The sequence below is a fragment of the Hypanus sabinus genome, chromosome 7 (assembly GCF_030144855.1).
Source record: "Hypanus sabinus isolate sHypSab1 chromosome 7, sHypSab1.hap1, whole genome shotgun sequence".
NCBI classification, from domain to species: Eukaryota; Metazoa; Chordata; class Chondrichthyes; order Myliobatiformes; family Dasyatidae; genus Hypanus; species Hypanus sabinus.
In genome coordinates this window covers 56,863,472-56,888,636 of record NC_082712.1, presented here as the reverse complement: position 1 = coordinate 56,888,636, position 25,165 = coordinate 56,863,472, and the positions used below count along the sequence as shown (strand labels likewise).

Below are 25,165 nucleotides of genomic sequence, written 5' to 3'. Positions count from 1 at the left end.
TCAAAATTCTGATTTAACTATGTTGAAAGTTCCCCTATCTACTTTGCTAGTTGAAACCTTGAAGTCCCTAGCATTTATTAAACTGATAATTGGCCTCATGTACCAAGACACAGTAGAAAAACTTTGTTTTTCATTCTATCCCTATAGATCTTTTCAGAACGTAAGAGCATTGAGGTTGTACAAAGGGAAGAAAAATAAAATAATGCAGAATATAGTGTTACAAGGATTGAGCAACAAGATGCAGGAGCTGTGACAAAGTTGACTGAGAAATCAAACGTGATTTCCGATTCACAAATCATATGTTGACTCCAGCCAGTCAAAATATTGGGGCAGTCCTTCTACCCCAGTGCCAGCACTAATTCTGGAAGTTGCCTGTGTTACCCTGTGGATGATCTGGATTCCAGCATTGCTGTGGGTGTACATTGGCACTGGTGTCTTCTGCCTTGGCACCTATCTGAGCTGCTGGAGGCCCAATCAGTGCTCTAGTGGGGTTTTTCAGTTCTGAAGGTTGGAAAGCGTACTTGCCAAGCTTGTGATGGATGAAGCTGATTCAAGTATAGTAGAGTGTTCATTTGAACAAATAGTGAAATCAGCTGAAGGGAGAGAATTGTTATTTTATTACGTTATTGATTTGAGTTAACTTTGAGTGTGAATATGTTTCATGGAACATTTAAAATGTAAAATGTTAGTGTTTTTAAACTATATTGCTTCTAATGTGTCCTAGGCACTATTGAACACTTTAATGCCAAATAATTTCACAAATATTTAGTAGGCCTGACCTCATAGCTGGGGCAGTCCAGGGTCAGGGCTTCATCAGCTATCAAAGCTGTTCTGTGAGGCCAGTATCTGTGAGGCAAACATCTTCTGAGATGTTTGGTGTCTTCCTGCTCGACTCCCAGAAGACTGGGCCAGACGCCACACTAAAACAGAGAACATTCCACATCAGCAAGGGGCCAATGATTCTGTGGCAATAAATGATCTGATCCATAGTTGTTACATGAACTCCTTTCTTTCCTTGAATGAATATCTTTACACGATGGGAATCCAGGAAAATGCAGTCTAAGGCATCCAAAGTCACTGCAGTCTCCTCTTTTAAACCCTCAAGATGACTGTTGTTGGGTTCAGGGAATTTGTTTTTTTTAAATTCTCAGTCATTTCTATTTCTTTGTCAGTGCTTGATTCCTTAACTTCATGATGTTTAGAAGCATTGTCAGATGTGAAGTTGCATTTAAAATACTTTCATGTAATGACTTCTGTAAGCAACCCACTTTTGAAGTTCATTTTTGCATATCTATCAAAGTTTACAATAGTTTCTCTTTCCCAGTTTGTTGTTGGTTTTGATTTATTTTTAATCATTTCTTGTTCATCCTTTGGATTCTAAAACTTAATTATCCTTCTGTCATCTTCCTTGAATCCTAACTTTTATAGATATCCATAGTTGAACTACGTGTATTTTGTAAATCCTTGAGGAAATGGTCCCTTTTTAAATGCTAAGTTATTCCACTAAATATTTGTCATTCCTTATCTATCATTGGTATTTAGAATTTTTCTGTATCTTCCACATTTACTTCGATCAACTTGTCCGACGTGCAAGAACTTGTATTTCAATTTGGTAACACCACTTTCAACCTCAAATAGTTCAAAATGATTCCTTTTAATAGCAGTGAATGTATCGTATACAGCCTGAAATTCTTGCTCTTTGCAAACACCACGGAACAGGGAAAAAACAGAGTGAATGACCCCAACCCCCCTCGCTGAAGCAGCAGCAAAAATAAAACCCATGAAATTCCATGATCATCGTTCATGAAAATCCATTGATCAGATCTACTAACTGATCAATTCAATCTCACCGCAGAACTCTAATATGAAACTTCGGCTGTTCAATAAACTTATCTCGTAAGTTGTCTTCAGTGCACTCCGTGAATACATTGTGATGCTATCTATCATTAATTTGGCTAGTGTATTTGAGGACTTAACTTGTCATGACTACCACATTACCTTATTGCTTCCCCCCCCCACCCCCGCAACTTCCTGACCTTCACATTGTCCAGCATCATAACAGCCCATCAAGGATCATGAATCACTCCCATGATCTCATGACACGGGTCAATTGAAACTGATCTATCTAGATTTTACCCAAACATCTTTTCCTGTCCGATCTTTCTCCTGTTTGTTTCCATCATTGCTGACACTTCCCAGCCTTCTTTTGCAAAAGTCAGATAAATGGTCTTTACAGTTTAATACTTTGAATAAATGCAAATATCATGCAATGGAATATGAGAAAGGATAGTTCAACCTGTAAGTGCATGTACATGTGAGAGATAGAAACCAGCTTCTGCTTTGCGTTTATTTACTCTGGCTTTGAATCCTCAAGATCACTTTGAGATAACTAGGATACATGTTTGAATTCAAATGTGTTTTCTCCAACAGCCCTGGTCATAAATTCATTAGAGTAATAGAGCAGTACAGTGTGTTTACAGGCCCCTTGGCCCAAAGGAGTCAATGTTATCTATGGTGCCAGCCCATCCAGCCAGTCCTAATTTCTTGTGTTTGGCCCACATCACTCTTAAGCCTGAGCCTGCCTCCACGTGTTCTTAAAATGATAACATTGTAACAGCCTCAACCATTTCCTCTTGCAGCTCGTTCCATATATTTACCACCTTCTTTGTGGAACAATATACCCCTCTGGTCCCTTTGAATTCTTTCCCCTCACCTTGAACCTATGCCCCTTAGTTTTAGATTCCACTCCCCTGGAGAAAAGACTTATTGCATCCACCTATTCCTTATGATTTCTATAAGGTTGCCTCTTGTTCTCCAATGTTCCAAAGAATAAAGATACAGCCTGGCCAATCTTTTCCTACAACCCAGGCCATCCAATCCTGGCAACAATCTCATAAATTTTTTTTAATGCACTCCCTCCATGTATTTCTTGTAACAGGGTGACCACATCTAAACTCAGTACTCCAAGTGTAACTTTGCCAGTGACTTATATAACTGCAACGTAATGTCTCAACTCCTATTCTCAATGCCTTGATGAATGCTAGCATGCTAAACCCCTCATTCACTAGCCCATCTGCCTCTGATGCTGCTTGCAATGAACTAGGTATTTGTGCCTCTAGCTCACCCTAGTCCAATGCACTCCACTGCCCTGGTCCAGTGCTGTTGTGTTAAAAATGTGGATTGCATCTTCCATTTTCCCTCGGTCTTGGGTACATGAGTCTAGGCTGATGCTACACTGCAGTGGTCAGTGGGTGCCTTCTTGTGACTTGGACCTCAGGTGGACAGAAAAGATTCCATGGCAGTATCAAAGAGAAGGGCGTTCACCCCAAGTGTTGTGTGCACAGAAGTCTCCCACAAGCAGCATTAGGCAAATAACCAGATTAGTTTGTTTACATCACTGCGGGTACGTTAATCCAGTCATTTGCCTAGTGCTGTGTGTGGGAGTGTGCTCTGCAGAAAGTGTTTTGCCCTGCTTCTGTGTCAGTGACCATTTCAAAAGCACTTTTTTGGTTGGTAAATGCTAAGGGATGTGCTAAAAGAATAAAGAAGCTCCAGAAACTGTCTATATGTTTTTCATATACACAGATTGTCTATCCATAAGATAGAACAGAATTAGGCCACTCAGCCCATTAGGCCTGCCCTGCCATTCCATCATGGCTGATTTATTATCCCTCTCAAGCCCATTTTCTTGCCTTCTCACTGTAACCTCTGATGCTCTGACTAACCAGGAGCCTATCAACTTCTGCTTTAAGTATACTCAATGACTTTGCTCCCACAGCCGTACGTGGCAGTAAATTGCACCACCCTCTGGTTAAAAAAATTCCTCCTCATCCCTCTTCTAAATGGACATCCCTCTATTCTGAGGCTGTGTCCTCTGATCCAGTCTCCCTCAATAGGAAACACCCTATCAGCATCCACTCTGTCCAGGCCTTTCAATGTGATTCCCCCTCATTCTTCTAAATCTAGTGAGTACAGGCCCAGTGTCATCAAATGCTTTTCATACTGTATGTAAACTCATTCACTCCAGGAATTATTCTGGTGAACCCTCCCTGGACGCTCTCTAATGCCAGCACATCTTTTCTTAGATAAGGGACCCAAACGTCCTCATGATAGTCTCAAGTACAGCCTGACTAGTGTTTTAAAAAGTCTCAAGCATCACATCCTTGCTCTTGTATTCTAGTCCTCTTGAAATGTATGCTAACATTGCATATGCTTGCCTTATCGCTGGCTCATCCTGCAAGTTGACCTTTATGGAATCATGCACAAGGACTACTAAATCCCTTTGCACCTCCTGATTTTTGAATTTTCTTCCTACTTAGAAAACAGTCTACACCTTTATTCCTTCTACCATAGTTCATGAATGATACACTTCCTTACACTGTATTCCATCTCCCACTTTTTTGTCAGTTCCCTTAATGTAAGTCCTTCTGCAGACTCCCTGCTTCCTCAACACTACCTGCCCTTCCACTTATCTTTGTATCATCTGTAAACTTGTCCACAAAGCCATCAGTTCCATCATCCAAATCATTGACATATAACATGAAAAGAAGTGGTCCCAACAGAGACACCTGCGGACTACCACTAGTCTCCAGCAGCCAACCAGAATAGGCCACCTTTATTTTGACTCTTTGCCTCCTGCCAGTCAGCTAATCTTCTATCCATGCTAGTATCCTTCTTGTAATGCCATGGGCTCTTGTTTAGCAGCTTTGTGTGGCACCTTCAAAGGCCTTCTGAAAATCCAATTAAATAACATCTACTGTCTCTCCTTTATCCACCTGTTATTTCCTCAAAGAATTCCAATTGGCTTGGCAAGAAGTCATGCTGACTTTGAACAACAACACACACAAAATGCTGGTAGAACAGAGCAGGCCAGGTAGCATCTATAGGGAGAAGTGATGTTGACGTTTCGGGCCGAGACCCTTCGTCACTTCATCATCTACACTACGAAACAGAAACGTCCCAGCATTTTGTGTGTGTTGTTGTTTGAATTTCCAGCATCTGCAGATTTCCTCGTGTATGCTGACTTTGGCCTGCTTTATCATGTGTGTCCAAGTACCCTGAAACCTCGTCTTCAATAATGGATTCCAACATCTTCTCAAACACTGGAGTCAGGCCTACTGGTCTATAATTTCCCTCTTTAAAGAGTGCAAAGACATTTGCAATTTTCCGGTCCTCCAAAACCATTCCAGAATCAAGTGATTCTTGAAAGACCATAACTAGTGCCTCCACAATCTCTTCAGCTACCTCTTTCAGGACCCTGGGACGTAGTCCATCTGGTCCAGGTGACTTATCTACAATATCTTCCAATCCTTCAGCTTCCCAAGCAGCTTTTCATTGATAATAGTGATGACACTTGCTTCTGCCCTCTGACAGTTTCACATTTCTGGCATACTGCTAGTTTCATCCACAGTGAAGACCGAAGTAAAATACTTATTAAATTCGTCCATGATTTCTTTCTCCTTCATTGCTATCTCAGATTCATTTTCCAGTGGTCCAATGTCCATTCTTCTTTATATATCTGCAAAATCATTTGGTATCCTTTCGGACATCAGCAGCTAGCTGACCTTGATATTTCATCTTTTCTCTCCTTTAATTTTTATCAGTTGTCTTCTGTAGGTTTTTAAAAGCTTCTCAATCATCTAACTTCCCACTAATTTTTTGCAAAATTATATGCCCTCTTCTGCTTTTATGCTGTCTTTGACTTCCCCTGTCAGGCACAGTTGCTTCATCCTCCCTACTTCTGCATCGTTAAGATACATCTATCCTGCGCCTTCGGCATTGCCACCAAAAACTCATGCCATTGCTGTTCTGTCATCCCTTTACAGTCAACTTTGGTCAGCTCCTCTCTTGTGCTTCTGTAATTCCCTTTACTCCACTATAGTACTGACACGTCTGACTTTAGCTTCTTCTCAAAAGGCAGGGTGAATTTCATCTTATTACGATCATGTCTCCAAAAGGTTCCTTTACCTTAAACTCCCTAATCAAATCTGTTTCATTATGCAGCACCTAATCCAGAATTATCTTTCTTCTAGAGTGCTCAACCACAAGCTGCTTTAAAAAAAGCCACCTCATAGGCATTTTACTAATTCCCTCTCTTGGGATCCAGCACCAACCAGACTTTCCCAGTCTAACTGCATGTTGAAATCCCCTGTGACTATGATAATATTGCCCTACCTTTTCTATTTCCTGTTTAAATTTATCCCTGCCTCGGGAATCAAATTATTGTTTAAAAGCGTTTTTTCTCCTCTCTTGTTTCTCATTGGCTTGATTTGGGTTGAACCAAATTCTTGAACTTTATACCTCTGTGCCTTTATACCCCAATTTGTTCTTGTTGTGACTCCCACCCTCTCTTCCCAGTTCATTCAGTTTGTGATGAGGTGCACCTTCCTATGAAAAGGGACGTCCTCTGCCCCTCCCCCCTTGCCTTTGTTATTCACCTCTTGATTTAGTTACTTTCTTGATCACCTCACATGAGCTTTTCAAAGAATGAGCTATTGTTGTATGTATGCCCTGATGAAGTCACCCACATGATAGTTTCTCTTTCCACTATTATAAATTCCTTTGTTGTTACTCTGAATGGACAGAAATCTTCTAATCCATATTCGCTATCCTTCACGCTAGAACCTTACCTTGTTTCCAACATTTAAGTCTTTCCCTGTGCTCATCTCTTTGGATATTGCTGTTCAGAGCACCTTTTTGTGGAAAGTACTTTACTTTCAATTTGCTGTCTCATTTGTTGCCATAAATTAGCTACGGAGCAGTCTTTAAGAATGCTTCCCCAATCCAGTTGTTGCATTGTCTCCAGGCTGTGCTGACAATCTGACTATTAGAGAGAGAGAGAGAGAGAGAGAGAGATCCTGCCTCTTGTTGAATCTGATGCAACTTTTGGTTTGCAGAAGCTATGTTCTCTCCTGGTTTCACATGGGGTTTAGTCTGTCTTTGCACCTGATTTGGCTTGAAATATCTTCAGCCAGATTTACTTCCGCTGCTCTAGCTCTGTCTGTGCGCGTGCTTTAGTAACACTTGTAGCTTTCCTGAGAAAAGACTTCAGTTGCCATCTCCTTTGGGCTCTCAGCAGCTGGAGTTCTGGGCCTTTTGCCAGAGCTGTCATTCAGAAGCAAGCCACCCTCTATCTCTTTATATTTTGCAGTTGCTCTCTTTCCTTGGTGAAGACCTCAGTGATTTTTTTTTTACTGAATTTCTCCTCACTCATGACTTCAGTAACCTTTTTATTAGTGAGGGTAACACATTGATGTCGCTGGTTGCTTCACAAAATCAGAAGAAGCCCAGGTTCAATGCTGATCTAGAGCCTAGTTTGTGTGGAATTCCCACATTATCCCTGTGACCAAGTGGATTTCCCCTGGGTGCTTCAGCTTCCTCCACATCTCAGAAACATGAGTTGGTAGATTAATTACCCGCTGTAAATTGTCTCAAGTATGTAAGTGAGTGGCAGAATCTGGGGAAGGGATTGATGAGTGTAAGGAATGGGATTAGAGTCTCAGAGTAGCTAGTGCATAGAAACATACCCTCCTTTTCAGCTCATCCATACTCACCAAGATGCTTGTCTAAACTTGCCCCATTTAACTGCATTTGACAAATTATATAGCGGTTAGTGTGAATGGGTGGTTTGATGATTGCCTCGGGCTTGGTGGGCTAACAGGCCTGTTTCCATGTTGCTTCTCTCTATGATTATTATTTCCTTGCCCCATTGTATGATATATTATTTCCTAAAACACACATTGGCTCTGATGTTAAAGCATTGCCCGGTTGTTCTGGACTAATCCCTATGTAAATTGCTTCACGTGGAACTGTTAAACTGTATTCATTCATAGGTTCTGAGTATCACTGGTCAGGTCAGCATTTATCGTCCATCCCTATTTGCTCTTATAAGCTCTAGTATGCTGCATTGTTTCCCCAGGTAGTTTTTGGGTCGGCTATTTTGCTGAGAGTTTAGAGTCACAGCTGTTCTTGTCCCTTCGTAACTTTTGGATGTCACCTATTGGAATATAGCAATCCCCTTAAACGGAACGGACTGAAAGTGGACCAGGCAGCATCTGTGGAGGGAAATGGACGATGGATGTTTTGGGTCTAGAACCTTCATTTGGACTGAAAAATTGAGGGAGAGATGGCCAGTATGAAAAGGAGAAGAGCAGGTGTTACATGGTCCACCTTCTCTCCTGTGAGATTCCAATATCTGTAGCTATACTGCCTCCACCTATACCTTTCCAACTTCTGTCCTCCTCCTTCTGCCTTTCACCTCCTCATCTAGATCCACAGATCACTTACTAGCTCTTGCTCCACCCCATTCCTGACCTCAATCCTGACCTTTTTTATACTGGCTGTCTCCTTTCTATCTTCCAATGGAGGGTCTTGAATCAGAACACCAACTGTACATTTCCCTCCTCAGCTGCTGCCTGACATTTTGAGTTCATCCAGCAACTGCACTTTTGGGGGTTTCCACTGAAATATTAGGACAATGGATGGAACAGATTCAAAAATAACCTGTTGAAGGTAATGATATATTAAAAAAATTGAATGACGGCTATTTACAGGCCCATGGAAAAGAGCTGGGGGGCCAATCTCATTGGAAGTTCTGTCAAAGAGCTACAACAGTAATGCTGGGCTGAAGAAGGATGAACAGCTGACAGGAAGCATTGTCTGTGTTTTTCACTGTGTAGATGCTGCCTGACTGAGCATTTCCAGCATTCATTGTTCTTATTTCAGATTTGTAACATGTGTGGGCTTCCTACTTTTTAAAAGCCACATAGTGTGGTTATAGGACAAAAGTGTTCCACAATGGCTAACCTTTTTGTAACAGCAAGGGCAAACTTCAGACAGTCTTGTTTAAACATTTAGGTTCAAGGTGAAAATCGGTAGTTGCATTGTGTGGGTCAACATAACTTTGGTATGATTGGAAGTCTGAGTCCTGTGTTCCTGAATGCCGAGATAGGTTAGTGTACCATTTGTTTAGAGGTGAAAAAATATTGCTAAAGGAAGTGCCCCATTGGAGTAGGGGAATAGTTTATGTACCGTTCTTCTATAACTGACATTTAATCTGTGTAGTTTTAGAAAAAGGAGAGCAAGTAGAGAGGGATTTACAAGCTGAATTCAATTTTTAAGAGGAAATTATCTTTCACAAGCTGAACAAATTTTGGATTCGGAAACTGTTGCCAAAAAAAAGTGGAAGTTTTGTAAAATTTTGGAAGTGCGTTTCTGTTCTTTGGCTTGTTGGTGTTTCAGCTACACAATTGATGTGTCAGCTGAGGTTTGGTGAGTATCTCATTTGTCAACAAGGTCAAAAACAATGGGCTTGAACACCCAGAGATTTTTAAATTCATGCTGCAGTCTTGGCAGACCTGTAACATTGCATGATGTTTCCTTTGAGTTGAGGGTGCCCCGAATGGTGCAGCTAGTAGAGCAGCTGCCTCGCAGTGCTAGACACCCGACTTTCCCAGTAGAGTTTGCACATTCTCACTACGATGGCACGAGCATTTCCATACTCTGGTTTCCTCCCACATTCCAAAGGCAGCATGGGTCAGTTAATTGGTCACAGGAATTTGCCTGTAGTGTGAGAATATGGGATTAGTTGATCACAATGTGGGGAGAATGAGAATGGTTATTGTTTATAATGTAAATGGATGGGCTGAAGGCAGTTTCTCTGACTGTATATTAATGCAAGGTCCCATATGTGCTCCCAAAAGACTCCATGGCACTCTTGCAGGCAATAGTTGGAGATCTCTCTGGTGTTCAACTGACCAGTAACCAAAACACGTTGTTGGCTGTGAACATACCTGTTCCATTTATTTTATTTTTATTTATCGAGGTATAGTGCAGAATGGGTCCTTTCTGACCTTTGAGCCACACTGCCCAGCAACCCCTAGTTTAACCCCAGCCTAATCATGTTTATAGGAGCTTGCTTTGTACAAGTGGATTGTTAAAGTTTATTGTCATAGGCATACGTACAGCAGAAATGCCACTGAAAATAGCTATTTGCAACTGCACAGTTCATTGCAAGATGAGGATAACCATAAGCTAGAGTAAACTTAAATTATATGTAACTTACATGTTTCTGATGCTACGTCTCCAATGGGCTCAGTTGACAGCCGAGCACCTTGGACATTATAATCTCTGGAAGCTGATATAGGAATGCAAGGTTTGTGAAATGGCAAATTATATTGAACTTAACCAAGTAAAATGGACTTTTTAGAAATAACAAATTACTTTCAACATGTATTGTAAGTTTAAAAAAATAGTAATAGAGTCCTTGTTACTATTCAACTACGTGGAACCATTAAAGAGTTAAGTTCAAAGGTTTGGTTAAGAAATGGAACTGTAATCCCATTGAACTAGCTAATGTTTAACTACCATCTGTGTAGTTGCATGGGCTATGATGGTATGTCCTTACATTTTCATGAAACATAGATTCTGAAAGTGTTAGAAAAGCCATAGAAAACAGGAAGCTAAGTTGGGGTGATCATACAACTTGGATCATTATCCTAAATCAGTGGAGACTATCTTAGTGTGAAATAAAGAGAAAAATCTCTATCCTGGATGCTAATCATTAACTGCAGTTGGAACTAAGTATTTCAGTTGTGGATTTGGAGGAATTGAAGGATTTGAGGATTGCGCAGGAAAATGGTATTATGGTAAAAGACCAACAAGGACCTTGAATGGTGGGGCTGACCAAAGGGCCCAAGTAGCTTACTCTTCATATTTCTTGTACTCTTCTAATAGGAGTCTGGGGAAGTTCTCTTAGGAGATGTGATCCTTGCATTTTTAATAGCACTTTATCACTATTCCTCTAGTGGCAGTTCTATCACAAAGTGAAGATGCTGATTTTAAGTATTAATGACTTTTCAAGTTTATTTTTGGATTGCTGTGCAGATTCCATTGCCAGGCAGTACTATGAGACAGAAATAGAAAGTCCATGTTCATTGGATGTTAGAAATAACTCATAGTAACATTTGATCGAGACATGAATCCTAAATAAATGAGCTCAGTTTATAAAAATGATTTTTAAAAAGAAAAATGTGTCTTTCTGTGATGTTATTATTACATTCTCTTAAAAGAAAATATGTTTGAATTTTTTTTTCCTGAGTAAATGAGGCTTCTTGGAGCTTCACTGGGCTCATTTTAGCTTAATTTAATCAACACCTCCCAAATCACTGACTTCCACTGCCGTGAAGGACAAGAGCTGCAGGTGCACGAGTTTTCCACACAGATTCTTCTTCCTGTCACATCTTGATGTGACTTGGAAATGTATCATTACTGTATCTAAATCTTGGAGCTCTCTACACACCAGTCAGAAGGACCACAGCTGTCCGCCAAGGTGCTGCCCTACCACCTTCTCAAGGGAGATAATGGCCTTCCCAGTGATGCCTACATCATATAAGCTATAAATAAATCTTCATTTCCCCACCCATTTTTGGTCTTGCTGAACCCAAATTTCTGTAATGAGATGTAGTCCCACTGCTGCACAGTACCTCTTGTTTGAGTTTTGTGCTCCATGCATATAAATGACAAAAAGATTTTCATTTGTATTACTACATTTTCAGGAAATCTCAGAGCATTTTACTGTGTGCTACACGAAGGGCTTTTGAGGTGTGGTGTTAGGAAATGAGGTAGTCAATTTTTTTTTCCACGCTGAGTTCCAACAAAGAACAAGCTAACGACCAGAGGGTTTGTTTCAATGATGGCATTTTAGTATAAACATTTTCTAGCTAGTAGACCAACTTGTTTTATATTTAAATATTTCCATGTTTTTATTTTTGTACATTCACCAGGGAGAGTAGAAAGGGTCATGGTTTAGTGTTTCATCTGAAAGGTTACACATCCAACAGCACAGCACTTCCTCAGTGCAGCTCAGTGGAATGCCGGCCGGCATACATTTAACCAGCCTCCCCTCCATTGACTCTATCTGTTGCCTCAGGACAGCAATCAACATAATTAAGGACCCCTCCCCTCCCAGCCTGGTCATTCTCATATTCTCCCCAAAATTGGACAGAAGATGCAACAGCTTGAGAACATGTCTGACCAGGCTTAAGGATGGCTTCTATCCTACTGACTAGAACAGACCTGCTATAAGATAATATTAACTTTTGATCTCTATTTATCTCATCATCAAAAAATAGAACATTATGGCACAGTACAGCGCTTTTGGTCCACAATGTTATGCTGACCTTTTAACCTACTTCAAGGTCAATCTAACTTTTCCCACCCACATAGCTCTCCCTTTTCAATTCCATTTGTGCTTTTCCAAAAGTCTCTTAAATGCCCCTAATATATCTGCCTCTACCACCACCCCTGGAATTACGCTCTGTAGTCTCACCACTCTGTATATTTTAAAAAACTGACGGCCCCCTATACTTTCCTCCAGTCACCTTAAAATATGTCTTCTCATATTAGCTTGTTTCAGCCCTGTGGAAAAAGGTGTTGGCTGTCCACCTTGTCTATGCCTCATCATGTCACGGCTGTCATGACCTTTGTTCGTTCTTTACCTACACTGCATGTTGTCGATAATGTTTTCTCAATTCTGCTTCTTTTGTTTTTGGCTTTTGAACTTGGGTATGGAATGCTCTGTCTGGATGGCATCCAAATAAAAGTTTACCAATATATCTTGGTACATGTGACAGTAATAAACCAATTACCTCAAGTCTCTGGTGTGGGACCCAAGCCATTGACCCGGTAATTCAGAAGTGAATATGCATCCCACAAACCACAACTGATGCCATAAAAATGTAAGTGAGTGTCAACAGTTTGTGTTTTTTTTTCCCCTAATCAATCCAGATGTAAATCCTTCTGAGGATGTAAACCAGGAACAACTGCATAGTACGTACAGCAGAGGATCCTGCTTTTTGGCCTGCAGTGTCTGTGCCAATCGTGATGCCAAATTAAAGTAATCCCTTCTGCCTGCAAGTAATTCATATCCCATCAACGCCTGCATATCTATGTGCCTATTTGAACACCTCTTGAATGCCACTATTGTATCTACTTCCACTACCATCCCTTATAGTGCATTTCAGGCATCCAGCTGAGTGAGAGAGTGCATGTGTACGTGTGTGTGCTGCTCTGCTCATTCCATTTTAAACTTCCCCGTCTCGTAAAGCTATGCCCTCTATGAGTTGACATCACCACCCCAGGTAAAAGACTGGCTATCTATCCTATCAGTGCCTCTCGTAATGTTATAGTCTCTCAGCTTCTGATGCACCAGGGAAAACAAGCCAAGTTCCACCTCTGTTTTTTTGCTTATGCCCTCTGATCCAGGCAGCATCCCTGGTAAACTTTCTACACCCTCGCCAAAGTTTTCACATCTGAATCCTCCTCCTGTTTTATCTTTCAGTCTGCTGATGCTCAGGCATCAAGCCCCGTTTCATTACTCAAGGAGCGGAACGTTGTTGGTTACAAGTGCAGCTTCTGTTTCGAAGTCCACCCAACGCCCAGAGCTATATCGAACCACCTTCGCAAACACGTTGCATTTGGTGAATCTCTGGATAATGTCCACTCTGGTGAAGAGGTGAGTTTTATTGTTGGAGCTTTGTGCCAGCTTTTCAAATGGGTCCCTATACGTGTCATTACAAAGGCCTTGCTATCCGGCTTGGATTGCAATGTGATTGTGCAGTGTGCATGCCATTGTTGTGTACTATAAAATTGATAACGTTTCTTTCTATTTATGTTTTGGAGCCTTTGTACTATTTATCAAAACTGATCTGTTCTGCCAACAGAAACCTGACTTCTACTGGGCCTGTGCATCTGTGCCATAGTGAAGGGTCCCATCTTACCCCTTGGCTATACACTGCTGAGTCTTCCTTCAAACAAAGGCCCAGACAAAGACTGGTGATCGTTGGAAATTAACCCATAAATCAACTGATAGGCAGGCAGATGGTGCACTCTTTTGAGAGCAGCCAGTCTGACTGAACCAGATCCCTTTCTAATCACATGATTCTATTGCCTGTGAGTTTTCTTCCTTTGGGGAAAGTAGATCTTAAACACCACACATGTACAACATCGGAACAAGACCTGGCCTTTCATTTCCTTGGGCCTTCTCTGCCATTCACTGAGATCACAGCTGATTTGTATATTAACTCCATATAGCCATCTTTCTGTGTAATAGAAACCTATCAATATCAGATTTTAAAATTCGGCTGCCTTTTGTGGAAAAGAGTTTTGCTTTTTTTTTGCTATCTTTTATGAGCAGGAGTATCTGCTAACTTTGTAAAAGTCCAGGTGGCAATGATTTACTAATACTCTCGTCCAAAAGGGAATAGTTCCTCTACACTCTCCAAATTTGGATTAAATCACTTATAGCCTTCTAAATTCCAAATATATATTCTGACTTGCCTTCCTCTCCTTAATCTTGGGAGGTATTTGATTCTTAGAAAGGATACAGTATTTGTGAGCGTGAATTTAATTTTACCTGGAGACCGGTCCAAAGTGGTTCTTCAATAAAAATGCAGTTTCTGGATGGATGTAGACTAATGAAGTGAGATAGCAATAGGAAGAAACATGCAGGAAAGGGTGATAGCATCCAGTTTGGTCATCAAAATAGAGAAGTAGAATATTTTCTTCAGAGAGGTGAGGGGAACAGTAAATCTAATATTCAAATTGTGTGTTGAGGGAGGAAGAAGATAGGTATCCTTGAAGGTGAATTACAGAAAATTAAGCTCCAAATACAAAGAGCAAATTTTTGCAAGGGATTAGTAAGGAAGCTTTGATGAAGTTACTGCAAGGCTTTCAGACTACATCTGGAGTACTGAGTCCAGATTTTGTTTTGACACCCATGGAAAGAAGTACCTGGTGCTTCTGCAGTTGTAGATTCACCAGATTGATTCCTGGGATGAGAGAATTGTCCGGGGCTTGAAATTGATGGGCATATCCTTCTAATCTCCAATGAATGTAAGAGGTGATCCTATTGGAATTTGGCAGGGTCAACAGGTTAGTTGAGTCTGGAATTGGAGGACAGAGCTGCAGAATCAGGGATCAGCTACTTGATGCTGAGATGAAAAAGAGTTTCTTCACTCAGTGATTTTGTATCTTTGCCTTGAGTACTCGATCCTTTCTTGTCTTTGAGACCTCAATAGATTATTGGACACTGGTTAGGGAACACTATGGGTACAGGCAGAAAAATGGACTTTAGTCACAGGATTGGCCGTGATCTCAGTTGAATGGCAGAGCAGCCTCGATGGGCTGAATGGTCTAAATGTCTTATGCCCTAATGTTGTTCTTCCCACTAGAACACAGATGGAGAAACTACTTCCGTATCATCAGCGGAAAAATTGTCAGAGGCTTTGCCAGGGGGAGTACACGAGCCGCAGAGCTTGGAGGTGGAGGAGGATGTCACTGGTGTGGACGCCACCCTTGGTGGATACCCGTGCAGTCAGTGTGATCGGATTCTAATGTCCTTGCAGGGTTTGCGTTCCCACGAGAGGAGTCACACCGCTTCTGCACTGTTCAGCCGCGAAGGCAAGCATCACTGCCAGTATTGTTTGTTCGCCACTGCTTTCCGGCAGAAGTAAGTACATATTCAGGCTCTCTATTTAACTATAATTGTTTACTGTGCAATTGGCCCATAGGGCTCACAAGGTGCAAGTTGCTGAGAGTCAACAGATCCAGTGATTCTGACTGCTGAACGGATGAAAACATTAGGTCAAGGCAGAAATAGTGGTTAGATAAAGAGGGCCAAGAGGCCTTTACACTTAGGCTTTGCACCTTAAATCAGAAGCTGAGGGAGATCTCGTATTTGAGAGACTGAAACTTCCTAGGTATGACAAGCCGATCATTATTTACTTAATACTGTGGCTCTTAAACAACACACTCAACCAACTTTGTAACACTGCTGACTTGCTTCATCTGTTAAGTCAGCTTCTTCCATGTCGTTGTCCCTTGTTTTTTTTTAAATATATATATAATCCTCCTAACTGCTGTTGGATGTGGCGAGATGTTCAAGTTTATGCATTCCTGCACCTTGTTCTTTGGTTCATGATTTGTAAGCAACCAGTGTGCCTTTATCTGCCTTTTAGAGGCTCTTAGATAGGTGGATGAATGTGCAGAGAATGGAGGTATGGCCACGGGCCTGCAGAAGGAATGAGGTGTTATTAGCTTAATTAATTCTACACAACATTGTGGGCTGAAGGGCCTGTTCCTGTGTTCTATGTCAACATAACACTCCAACTCTTGCACTCTCTAGTTCTAGCTGATTTTAACAACTCCACTGCCTGTAACCGTCCCTTCAAAGAGCTACCTCTTTGGCCATGCTTTACCTGCCCTAATGCCTCATGTGACTGGACATCAGTTTTTCTTTTGGATAAAGCTGTTACAAGGTGCTTTTAGGCTTCTTGTTGCATTTAAATTGTGAGAAAGATCCTTTATTCGCTAAATCAATTTAATAGGCTTCATTTCAGATAGACTTGTATTATTAATCCTTTTTATGGTTAAGACATCAAAAGCCCTTCACAGCTAGTGTAAAACCCCAAATGCACTCACTGCTGTATGGAATGTAACAGCCAATTTCTGCAGTGCAGTGGCTGGGCAAAAGAGAGTGTAATAGAACTGAAGAACATAGATATACAAGTGCATCATTCGTTGAAAGCAGCGTCACAGATAGACAAGGTAGTGAAAGGCATGTAGCCCACAGGCCTTCCCCCAGTTGAGGCATTGAGTACAGGAGGTGGGAAACTATGTTACAGTTGTGCAAGGTGTTGGAGTACTGTGTATTGCTGTGTCACCCACTTACAGTAAAGATGTGTGGTTAAACTTGAAAGAGTGCAGAAAAGGTTTGCAAGGAGGTTACCAAGAGTAGGAAGCCTGAGTTGTAGGGAGAGGTTAGTCAGGCTAAGTCTTTATTCCTTGGAATGTAGGAGAATGAGGGTCATAGATAAAATGAGTAGTAACAGTCTTTCCTCCAGGGAATGGGAGACCAAAGCTAGGGGGCATAGGTTTAGGGTGAGAGGGAAAAGTTTTTAAAAAAGACCAGAGCAGCAACTTTTTCATGCAGAGGGTGGTAAGTTAACGCTATAAACTGCCAGAGGGAGTGGTTGAGGCAGGTATGATAGTATCATTTAAGAAGCACTTAGATGGGTACATCGAGTGGTGGGGCATAGAGAGATATGGGCCGAGCATGGGAAATTGGGACTAGCTGGTTGGGCACTGTGGTTGGCATGGACTCGTTAGGCTGAAGGTCCTATATCTTTACTGTGTTGCTGTATGACTCTTAAGATCCCACAAGTAGTGTTGTGTTAATACCAAGTTTTTTTTTGTGATGTTGATAATTTCCACGTCCTTTCTTTAAATTGGTGCCACGAGATCTCTTGCATCCACGTAAGCTGGGGGGGGATAAGACATTTGTTTAATGTCTCATTGACAGAACTCACCTTTGATGCTGCAGCAATTCCTATACGGGAGACTGGATTTGTGTTCGAGTCTCTGAAGAGGGGCTTCCGACTCAGTAGGTACTTTCTGACCTACAGCTGATTCCCTTACAGCATTAGCAGAAATTTAGGTGATCACTTTGGAAGCTGAGATACCTAATCACTGGAAGCCGAAGAGCTTAATTTGCTGCAGTGTGGGAATCTATGAATAGCTAATTGTTAAGCAAATATTATAGAGGCCATTTTATTTTCCTTACGTGTCATGGTTCGGGCTGCCTTTACAGATTCTGTATTGAAGCTTATGTTTCATATACAGCACAGAATAGGCTCCTCCAGCCCTTACAACCACGATGCCCAGCAATCCCACTATTTAATCCTAGCCTCATCGTGGATCAATTTACAATGACCAGTTAACCTACCAACTGTTACATCTTTGAACTTTGGGAGGAAACTGGAGCACCTGGAGGTCACAGGGAGAACTTGCAAACTCCTTACAGGCAGTGATGGAGTACAAAAAAAAACAAGGAGATTGTGATAAAACTTTGGGGTGAAATTAAGGTATTTCTTAGACTACAACTAGAACAATGTGTTTGATTCTGGTCACAAACTACAACAGGATATGAGGATCCAAGAACAGGTTTGCTAGACAGGCTCAAGCAATGAGGGGTTTCACTGAGGTGGCCAAGATAATCACAGGGTCATTGAGAGGAACACATTTCCCTTGAGTGCATGCTTCAGGGATCTAGCTCGACATGGATTCAGGAGTGATGCAAGGTAAAGCTCTTCCGCTCCACGTGGTTATGATTTGGAATGTACACCGTGAAAGTCTAGTGGTTGCAAATTTTGTTCTGGTTTTCCAAAAGAATTGAATGAATATTTGAGAGTGTAAAACTAGTTTCGCAGAAGATTTGGTGAAAAGGGAGTGAGAGAACTGACCGGGTTATTTTACAAAGTGTTTGCAAAAATAAATCATTTTGGACTTACTGGACTTCTTATGGACTGCATCATTTCTAGAGACCCAAACAGGTTGTACTAGTTTCATGGTTATCGGTACTGATTCAAGCTGTCTTTCTGTATTTAACTAACTGATTTTCAGATCTGTCATGGTGATACGGAAATTAGCTCCTGTCTTCTCTCATCATTGGTCAAATTTACTTGCTGAGTAGCTCAAATTATTCTGCTGCCATTTCCACGGTGAAGAATTGTGTTGAAGCAGCTCCAAACATCAAATGTATTGTCAGCACACAAGAACAGATTTAGTGCCCTGCTTGTGCAAATCCAGTTTGATTTAAACACAATGTGCTAATGCCTCTGAGCCAAAGGATGGGTGTGGTTTCACTGAGACCTGACATGGCTAAACTCAGTTGCAGGATTGAGGGAGTGTGGAGTAGTATGGTGGCATAGTGGTTAGCACAATGCTTTACCTAGACACCCGAGCTTAATTCCCGTTGCTGCCTGTAAGGAGCTTGTATGTTCTCCCAGTGACCACATGGGTTTCCTCTGGGTGCTCCAGTTTCTGTCCACTGTCCAGGTACGTACCAGTTGTTAGGTTAATTGATCATGGTAAACTGTTGCATGATTAGGCTAGGATTAAATTGGGGGCAGCTGGACGTTGCAGCCAGGAGGGCCTATTCCACACTGCATCTCAATAAATAACAAAATTTGTAGGGTGTCCCTTCTTTCATATGAAATTCAATTCATCAGCTCAAATAGACTCGGTCTCCTACAGAAACACCATGGTGCAGGTGATGGAGCTGCTACCACCCTGCTCCAGAGCCCTGGGTTCAGTCGTAAACACCAGTGTTCTCTGTGTGGAATTTGAATGTGTCTTTCCTGTGACTCCATGGGTTTCCTCTGAATGTTCCTGGTTTCCCTGCGCATCCCAGAAATGTATGGGTTGGTAGGCCAATTAGCCACGGTAAGGTGCACCCAGTCTGCAGGAAAAGTTGATGTAAGTGCGAGAAGAAACTAAGCCAGGGTAGAAATAGAGTTCGTATTTTGAAAAAGGGTGCTTACTGGTCAGCACATCTTGATGGGGGGCAGGCCTGCTTCCATGGTTGTAGAAGCATAGTAAGGCTCTTGCTCGTGTCCTGCACATTACTAATCCATTTAAGGATGTGATTGCACTGGAGTGGGTGTAGAAGAGACTCACCAGGATGTTGTCTGGATCAAAGGAATTCAGTTGCATGGAGAGATAGGATAGGCTTGGGTTTGTTTCCCCTCAAGCAGAGGAGGCTGAAGAGTGACCTGACCAGAGGGGTATACAATTACGGGAGGCATGGGTAAGAATCATTTTCCTTTGGTGGGGTCATGTAAAATAAAAGGGTTTAGGTTTAAGGAAAGATGGTGGCAGTTTCAAGGGGATCAATGTTATGTGATTGATATCTGCAGCAATGACAGAGGTAGCAGAGAAGGTTACAGTCACAATACTAAAGGAGCATCTGGATAGTCACTTGAATTGTTATGGCATAGAAAGGTACCAATGCAGACAAATGGGATTTGTGTAAACATGTACAATGTTCAGCATACACAGGATGGGCTGAAAGGTCCAGTTATGCTCTGACATTCTTAACCGTCCTTTGAAGGAGAATGCTTCCACAAACAGCAAAGAGGAAGCAAAGTCTAGATTGTATCTCTTTCACTGGTGATTTTGATAGGCGGCGAAAAACTCATTCTAGGCCAGGGGTGGGCAAACTTTTTGACTTGTGGGCCACAAAGGGTTCTAAAATTTGACAGGGGGGCCGGACCAGGAGCAGATGGACGGAGTGTTTTGGTAATACACCTCATAAGAGAAAATAAAATATCCTGGGATATGTAGAAAACATGTGCTTTAATTTCAATTGAAAATGAACAAATGCATTACAACAAAATATCTGTCTTTGAAGTCCCATGGTATTTAGCTATTTATTGAAATGACTTTTAAAACACTGAAAATTAAATGAATACAATACAGCTTTTTTTAATTGTAACAGTTATTATTTTAAAGCACTGAAAATTCTGTTATCCTTCAAGATATTATCATCATCACTCTCCTCCTGACTGTCTTTATTTCAAAAACGGTAGGAGATGCAGGTCTACTTGTCCTGCTCCTTCTTATTCAATTGTCCCGTGCCAAAACTCAACAACGACCAGCACAAAAACAGAATAATGACAGCTCGCCAGTATGCGGAGCACGTTATTTGATCTGGAGCGCATTTTTTATTTTGAGAACGTACGTGCACCTGCGCACTACTCATGTCCATCACTTAACAGAAATGACATGTAACATGGAAGGCTTATTGAAAAAAATATTTTCAAATGCATTTTTTACATAACACAACGAAGAAACTTATTTTTAATTTCAGTGGGAACAGTGTTGTTGGTCTCCCTTTTTAGCCAGCGCATCAAAGTCTGGATTTAGTTTTGTTGTGGCGATTCTCAGGATGGATCTGAGGTGTTGGTCAGTTAACTTGGATCTGTGGCTGGCTTTGTTGATGTTCATGACGCTGAACGCCTGTTCACACAAATAGGTCGAGCCGAACAAAGAGTAAAGCGCAAATGAGGAGTAATACGCTGCACCTCAACAAAGGTCAATGTATATAGAGTGCGTCATCTATTGGGAAAACGCCAGAATTGCAGGGAAAAAACGTTAACAAGGTTTATTAATATAATTTCATTAAGTTCTGCGGGCCGGATTAAAAAGCTTAACGGGCCACATATGGCCCGCGGGCCATAGTTTGCCCATGCCTGTTCTAGGCATTAACTTGTTGTTGAGCGAAGTTAAAAGCATAAAACAAGGGAAATTTGTAAGGCTCTGAGACTGACTGTATTGGTCTTTAAAAGAGTCAGCATGCCCTGAGGAATGAGTGGCCTCTTTTTGTGCCCTGTCACTACTGAATGCCTTTCTACGTTTAGATTCCTGAACTTTGTACAAATGCACATTTCCTGTAAGATTCCTTATGGCCTACGTGCTTTTGGAGATCTTGGGACCGGGAAAGGTAACCTGCAGATAGAGGAAAAATTCCTGCTTGAAGGCGAAGAAGAAGTCTTTACAGCCATGTGGTTATAAATAGTGATGATTAGTCCCAACACACATTTCTGGCACAATACATGTGCTAGGACTAAAGCCTGATTTATACTTCTGCGTCGTATATACACCGTAGTTAGTACGTACCCTACACCGTAGGGTGATGTGCACCTCCCCCAAAAAGTAACTCTCACGTGCCGGTGACGCAGACTGGAACAACTGTGATTGGTCCGCTTGGTAGCATCGCATTTCCTCCTACGCATTTCCGGTTGCTTCTTCGCCACCATGTCTGTGCACCGACGTGAAATAGATTAACCAAATCGTCAAATCTACCTGCCGGCATGTGAAAATGTTTGAAATGCATTTCCTCGTCCATGTCTCTCATGAAGAAACTCAACACAGTGGCATAGAAACCCCACTGCCAACTAGTGTTTTGGCGCACACCACGCATGCTCACTACAGCGTAGAGTCTACGCAGAAGTGAAAATCAGGGCTACAGCATAGCCCATATGCACAAGTATAAATCAGCCTTAATCATTGTCAATTCTTCCTCTTCCCAACCCTCTCTCAGTCAAAGTTGAGTTTGTTGTCATAAAGGATGACCTGGGTGTAGGGGTGTGAGTGGCATGTGATAGAATCTCAACAGCATGCTGAGTGGTTCCATTTCATCTTCCCAACTCACCTCACCAATGCTTCCAATGTTAATCTCAGTCCTCCATAACTGTCTCTGTCTCTATCCTGTACATGGATTTCTCTATTTTGGTCTTGAGCAGTTACGCTGGTGCCAATGGTTGGTTAACCAAAGCAGAAAATGCATTCTTCAGCATTTACTGGTCAGATTATGCTCAGTCCTTTTCTTTAATTTTCCAGCTTGGAACGCCACATGCAAAATCAGCACGGACACCAGAAGCCTTTCAGATGCAAACTTTGCTCATTTAAGACTTCCTTTATAAATGGACTGAAGAGCCATATTCAGAGAGCCCATGCTGGTAGGCTGGTATCTTAATGGATATGCTATATTACTGAGTTCAGTTCAGTTTGAGAAGATTAATTTATGCAAATAAGTAGCTGAATATTGCTGTAAAATGATTGGCTTTTAAATTTTGAGAATGCTCCAGAGTATGATGGTGAATGAAGTGTGTTTTGCATGTAATATAGTGTGCTGTACTGGTGTTCAATGTGTGTAACTGAGAATAGACACCGGCAATAGGCCAGATGTATAATTTACAGATTTTCAAATGAGCTTCAATAACCTGGCATGTCAACGACTGAAGATCGGAGTGTTTAGAATCAGGAAACAAGCAGCAGACATTAGATCATTGAAAGATTTTTAAAAATATTTTCTTGATCATACGCATTCCAGATGAGCAACACATGACTGTAGATTAATATTTTAATTCCATTTCCAGCTGCTCATCGATGTACTTGCCTTGAAGATGAACTAAGTTCAGATTGACTAAATTAATTCCTGGACAGGGGTGGCAAACCTTTGGCACGCACAAAGATTTTATGGCACATGAAATTTGGTGCCTCAATTCTTTAAACCATATCCGTAATAAAAAAAGACAAAATGATTATCTTTACTGCCAAACAAAAAAGCGAATGTTTTTTTTATGACCCAAGAACAGTGAAATGTTTTCACAGGAAACCTCTCATACTTGTTTGGCACCAGCTAAATCGCAGCAAGAACAGGTTGATATTGGATAATATTTTTTGAAATCTTCACTGACCTGGTGTACTCATCACTGACCTGGATAGTAAACGGTTGCAATAAGAAATTATTTTGCAATTGAATTATCCAGTAAAAAGATTTTTTTGAACAGGGTTCCTAAAATATTTATTTCAATCTTTCTCTGTAATAAATAAATACACATAAGTAAGAAACAGGACTTGTACTTCGTCCTATAATTCATAGATGTTATTACTAATTCATTAATCAATGATTATCACTGTTTAAAATTACTATGGCATGCAATTAAATTTTTTTTAGAATTTTTAGATTATTGCCAATTTGGACATGTGCTCTCAAAAAGATTTCCCACCCCTGCCCTAAAAAGAAGAGATTGTGTTAAGCAGCAACACCTCGTGTTAGTATTTACTGGGATATAGAAGCATGAGAGCTGATCTTGTAACAACCAATGTTTGGAAATTGATTGACATGATCAATGTTGAGAGGCTGCTTCTGCTTGACTAGAGATTCTAGAACTTGGATAGCGGTCATGTTATTAGTGGCCAGTCATTTAGGGCAGTTCAGCAATTATTTTTACTCTTTGGAGTCCTTTTTCCTGGAAGCCTATGGTTAAGTATAACCAAAACTGAGATCAATTGATCTTTAATCACAAAAGGAAAGCTCTGGGAACCAAGTTGAGGTGCAGGAAAGCTCATGTGTTTACCAAGTGACAGAGTGACTCAAGGGGTTTCATTGACTACCTGTTCTTGTGATGTCATTTTAGAGGACGGAGTTGTCCTTTAAAGTCCTTCACTTTTATCACCTATTTGTGTAGGGTTTTGTAGTTTTTTTTTCTGTTTCCTCTTGCAATTCCTGATTTGTCAAGGATAATTAGTAGTGAGATTTTGGGGATAATATATATACGTTAAGTAGTATGAAGCAGCATTACTGCCTGGCCCTTATGCATCCCTATTCAATCACAAGAAACACTAGACACCATTATACTCTATGCAATTGAATTTCTAGGCCAATCAATGGCTTTTTAATTTTGTGACGTATTGGAGGAATGCCTGTTTTCCTGCACTCTGCACGGTTGCAATTTACATCTAATTATGATGTTGGTTCTCCTGCTTGGCTGTGAACTTGCCTTGTCTCCTTGTCTTGGAACATCTCCTCTTGCTTCCTCACTAATCGGGTACCCTTATGGCATCAAGAGGAATCTCGAATCTAAATTGATGTTTTTGAAAAAAGGAATGGGAGCTCTCATTTGATTATCAGTGCATTTTTTTTAAAGATGACAGTTGGACTCACATCCACATATTTTGTTTAACAGTTATTAGCCAACGCTCTCGCCATACATTGAATGAAAAGGCAATTGCTTTCCTTGGATTTATCCCTGCAGCAGAAAGTTTGATGCAAAGGCATTTGGGGCAACAGCAGTGTTCATTTATATACTGACTACCTCAAGGAAATTTTGCCATGTTAGGTATAGGAATGTGTAACGAAAGGGGTAGTGCATTTTAGTGAGGAAATCCCAGAAGCATAGGCAGCAGCCACAGTGCCATTTCTTTGTTTGCAACTGGTAAGAGATTGCAGCTTATGGCTGAGGTCATTCAAGTCGATGGGTGATCCAATGCAAGTGTGCAGTTTATCACAAGTAATTGTGAGCCTCGCCAGGTTTGTGTAGTGTGCTGATTTACAGAGCCTCTGCAGTAGAAGGTTGAAAGGTGAGTCAAGATCATCCCTAGGAAAACTAGTTAAGAACATTCCTGTACCTTGTGAATGTTGTTTTCACATACTGTGGAGCAGCAGTGTTTTGAGCTGTCTTGATCTTTTGCAAGACAGTAGATGGGATGATTGAGGAGCAAGACTGGGCAAAGCTGAGACATTTTTTTACCAGATGATAGGAATTTTGGATGTGCATGGGAACTGATATTCTTCCTGGTGTTGCTTTTAGCTCATTGGATAGTAACTCATCTTTAATGCAAGCAGTTGTTGGATCAAACTCATTTCCTCAATATTCTTGGTGCAGTTTGAAAGTAAGGTGAAGAGTTTAAATTCTTGCTAATTTCCATTCACAAATTTGGGCCCTGTTCCATCTTCAAATACCAGCACTAAGCTGTGATT

The 25,165-nt window shown here is 41.1% G+C and overlaps 1 protein-coding gene across 3 annotated transcripts in view; it reads left to right on the top strand.

The window, feature by feature from the left end:
- Positions 1-25,165, top strand: part of znf462 (zinc finger protein 462) — a 123,571-nt gene that overhangs the window by 83,594 nt on the left and 14,812 nt on the right. For all 3 annotated transcript variants that reach the window (XM_059974693.1, XM_059974695.1, XM_059974694.1), the window contains 3 exons: positions 13,340-13,513; positions 15,405-15,508; positions 22,240-22,358. In XM_059974693.1, the coding sequence (XP_059830676.1) occupies positions 13,340-13,513; positions 15,405-15,508; positions 22,240-22,358 (397 nt within the window). The remainder of the gene's footprint in view (positions 1-13,339; positions 13,514-15,404; positions 15,509-22,239; positions 22,359-25,165) is intronic.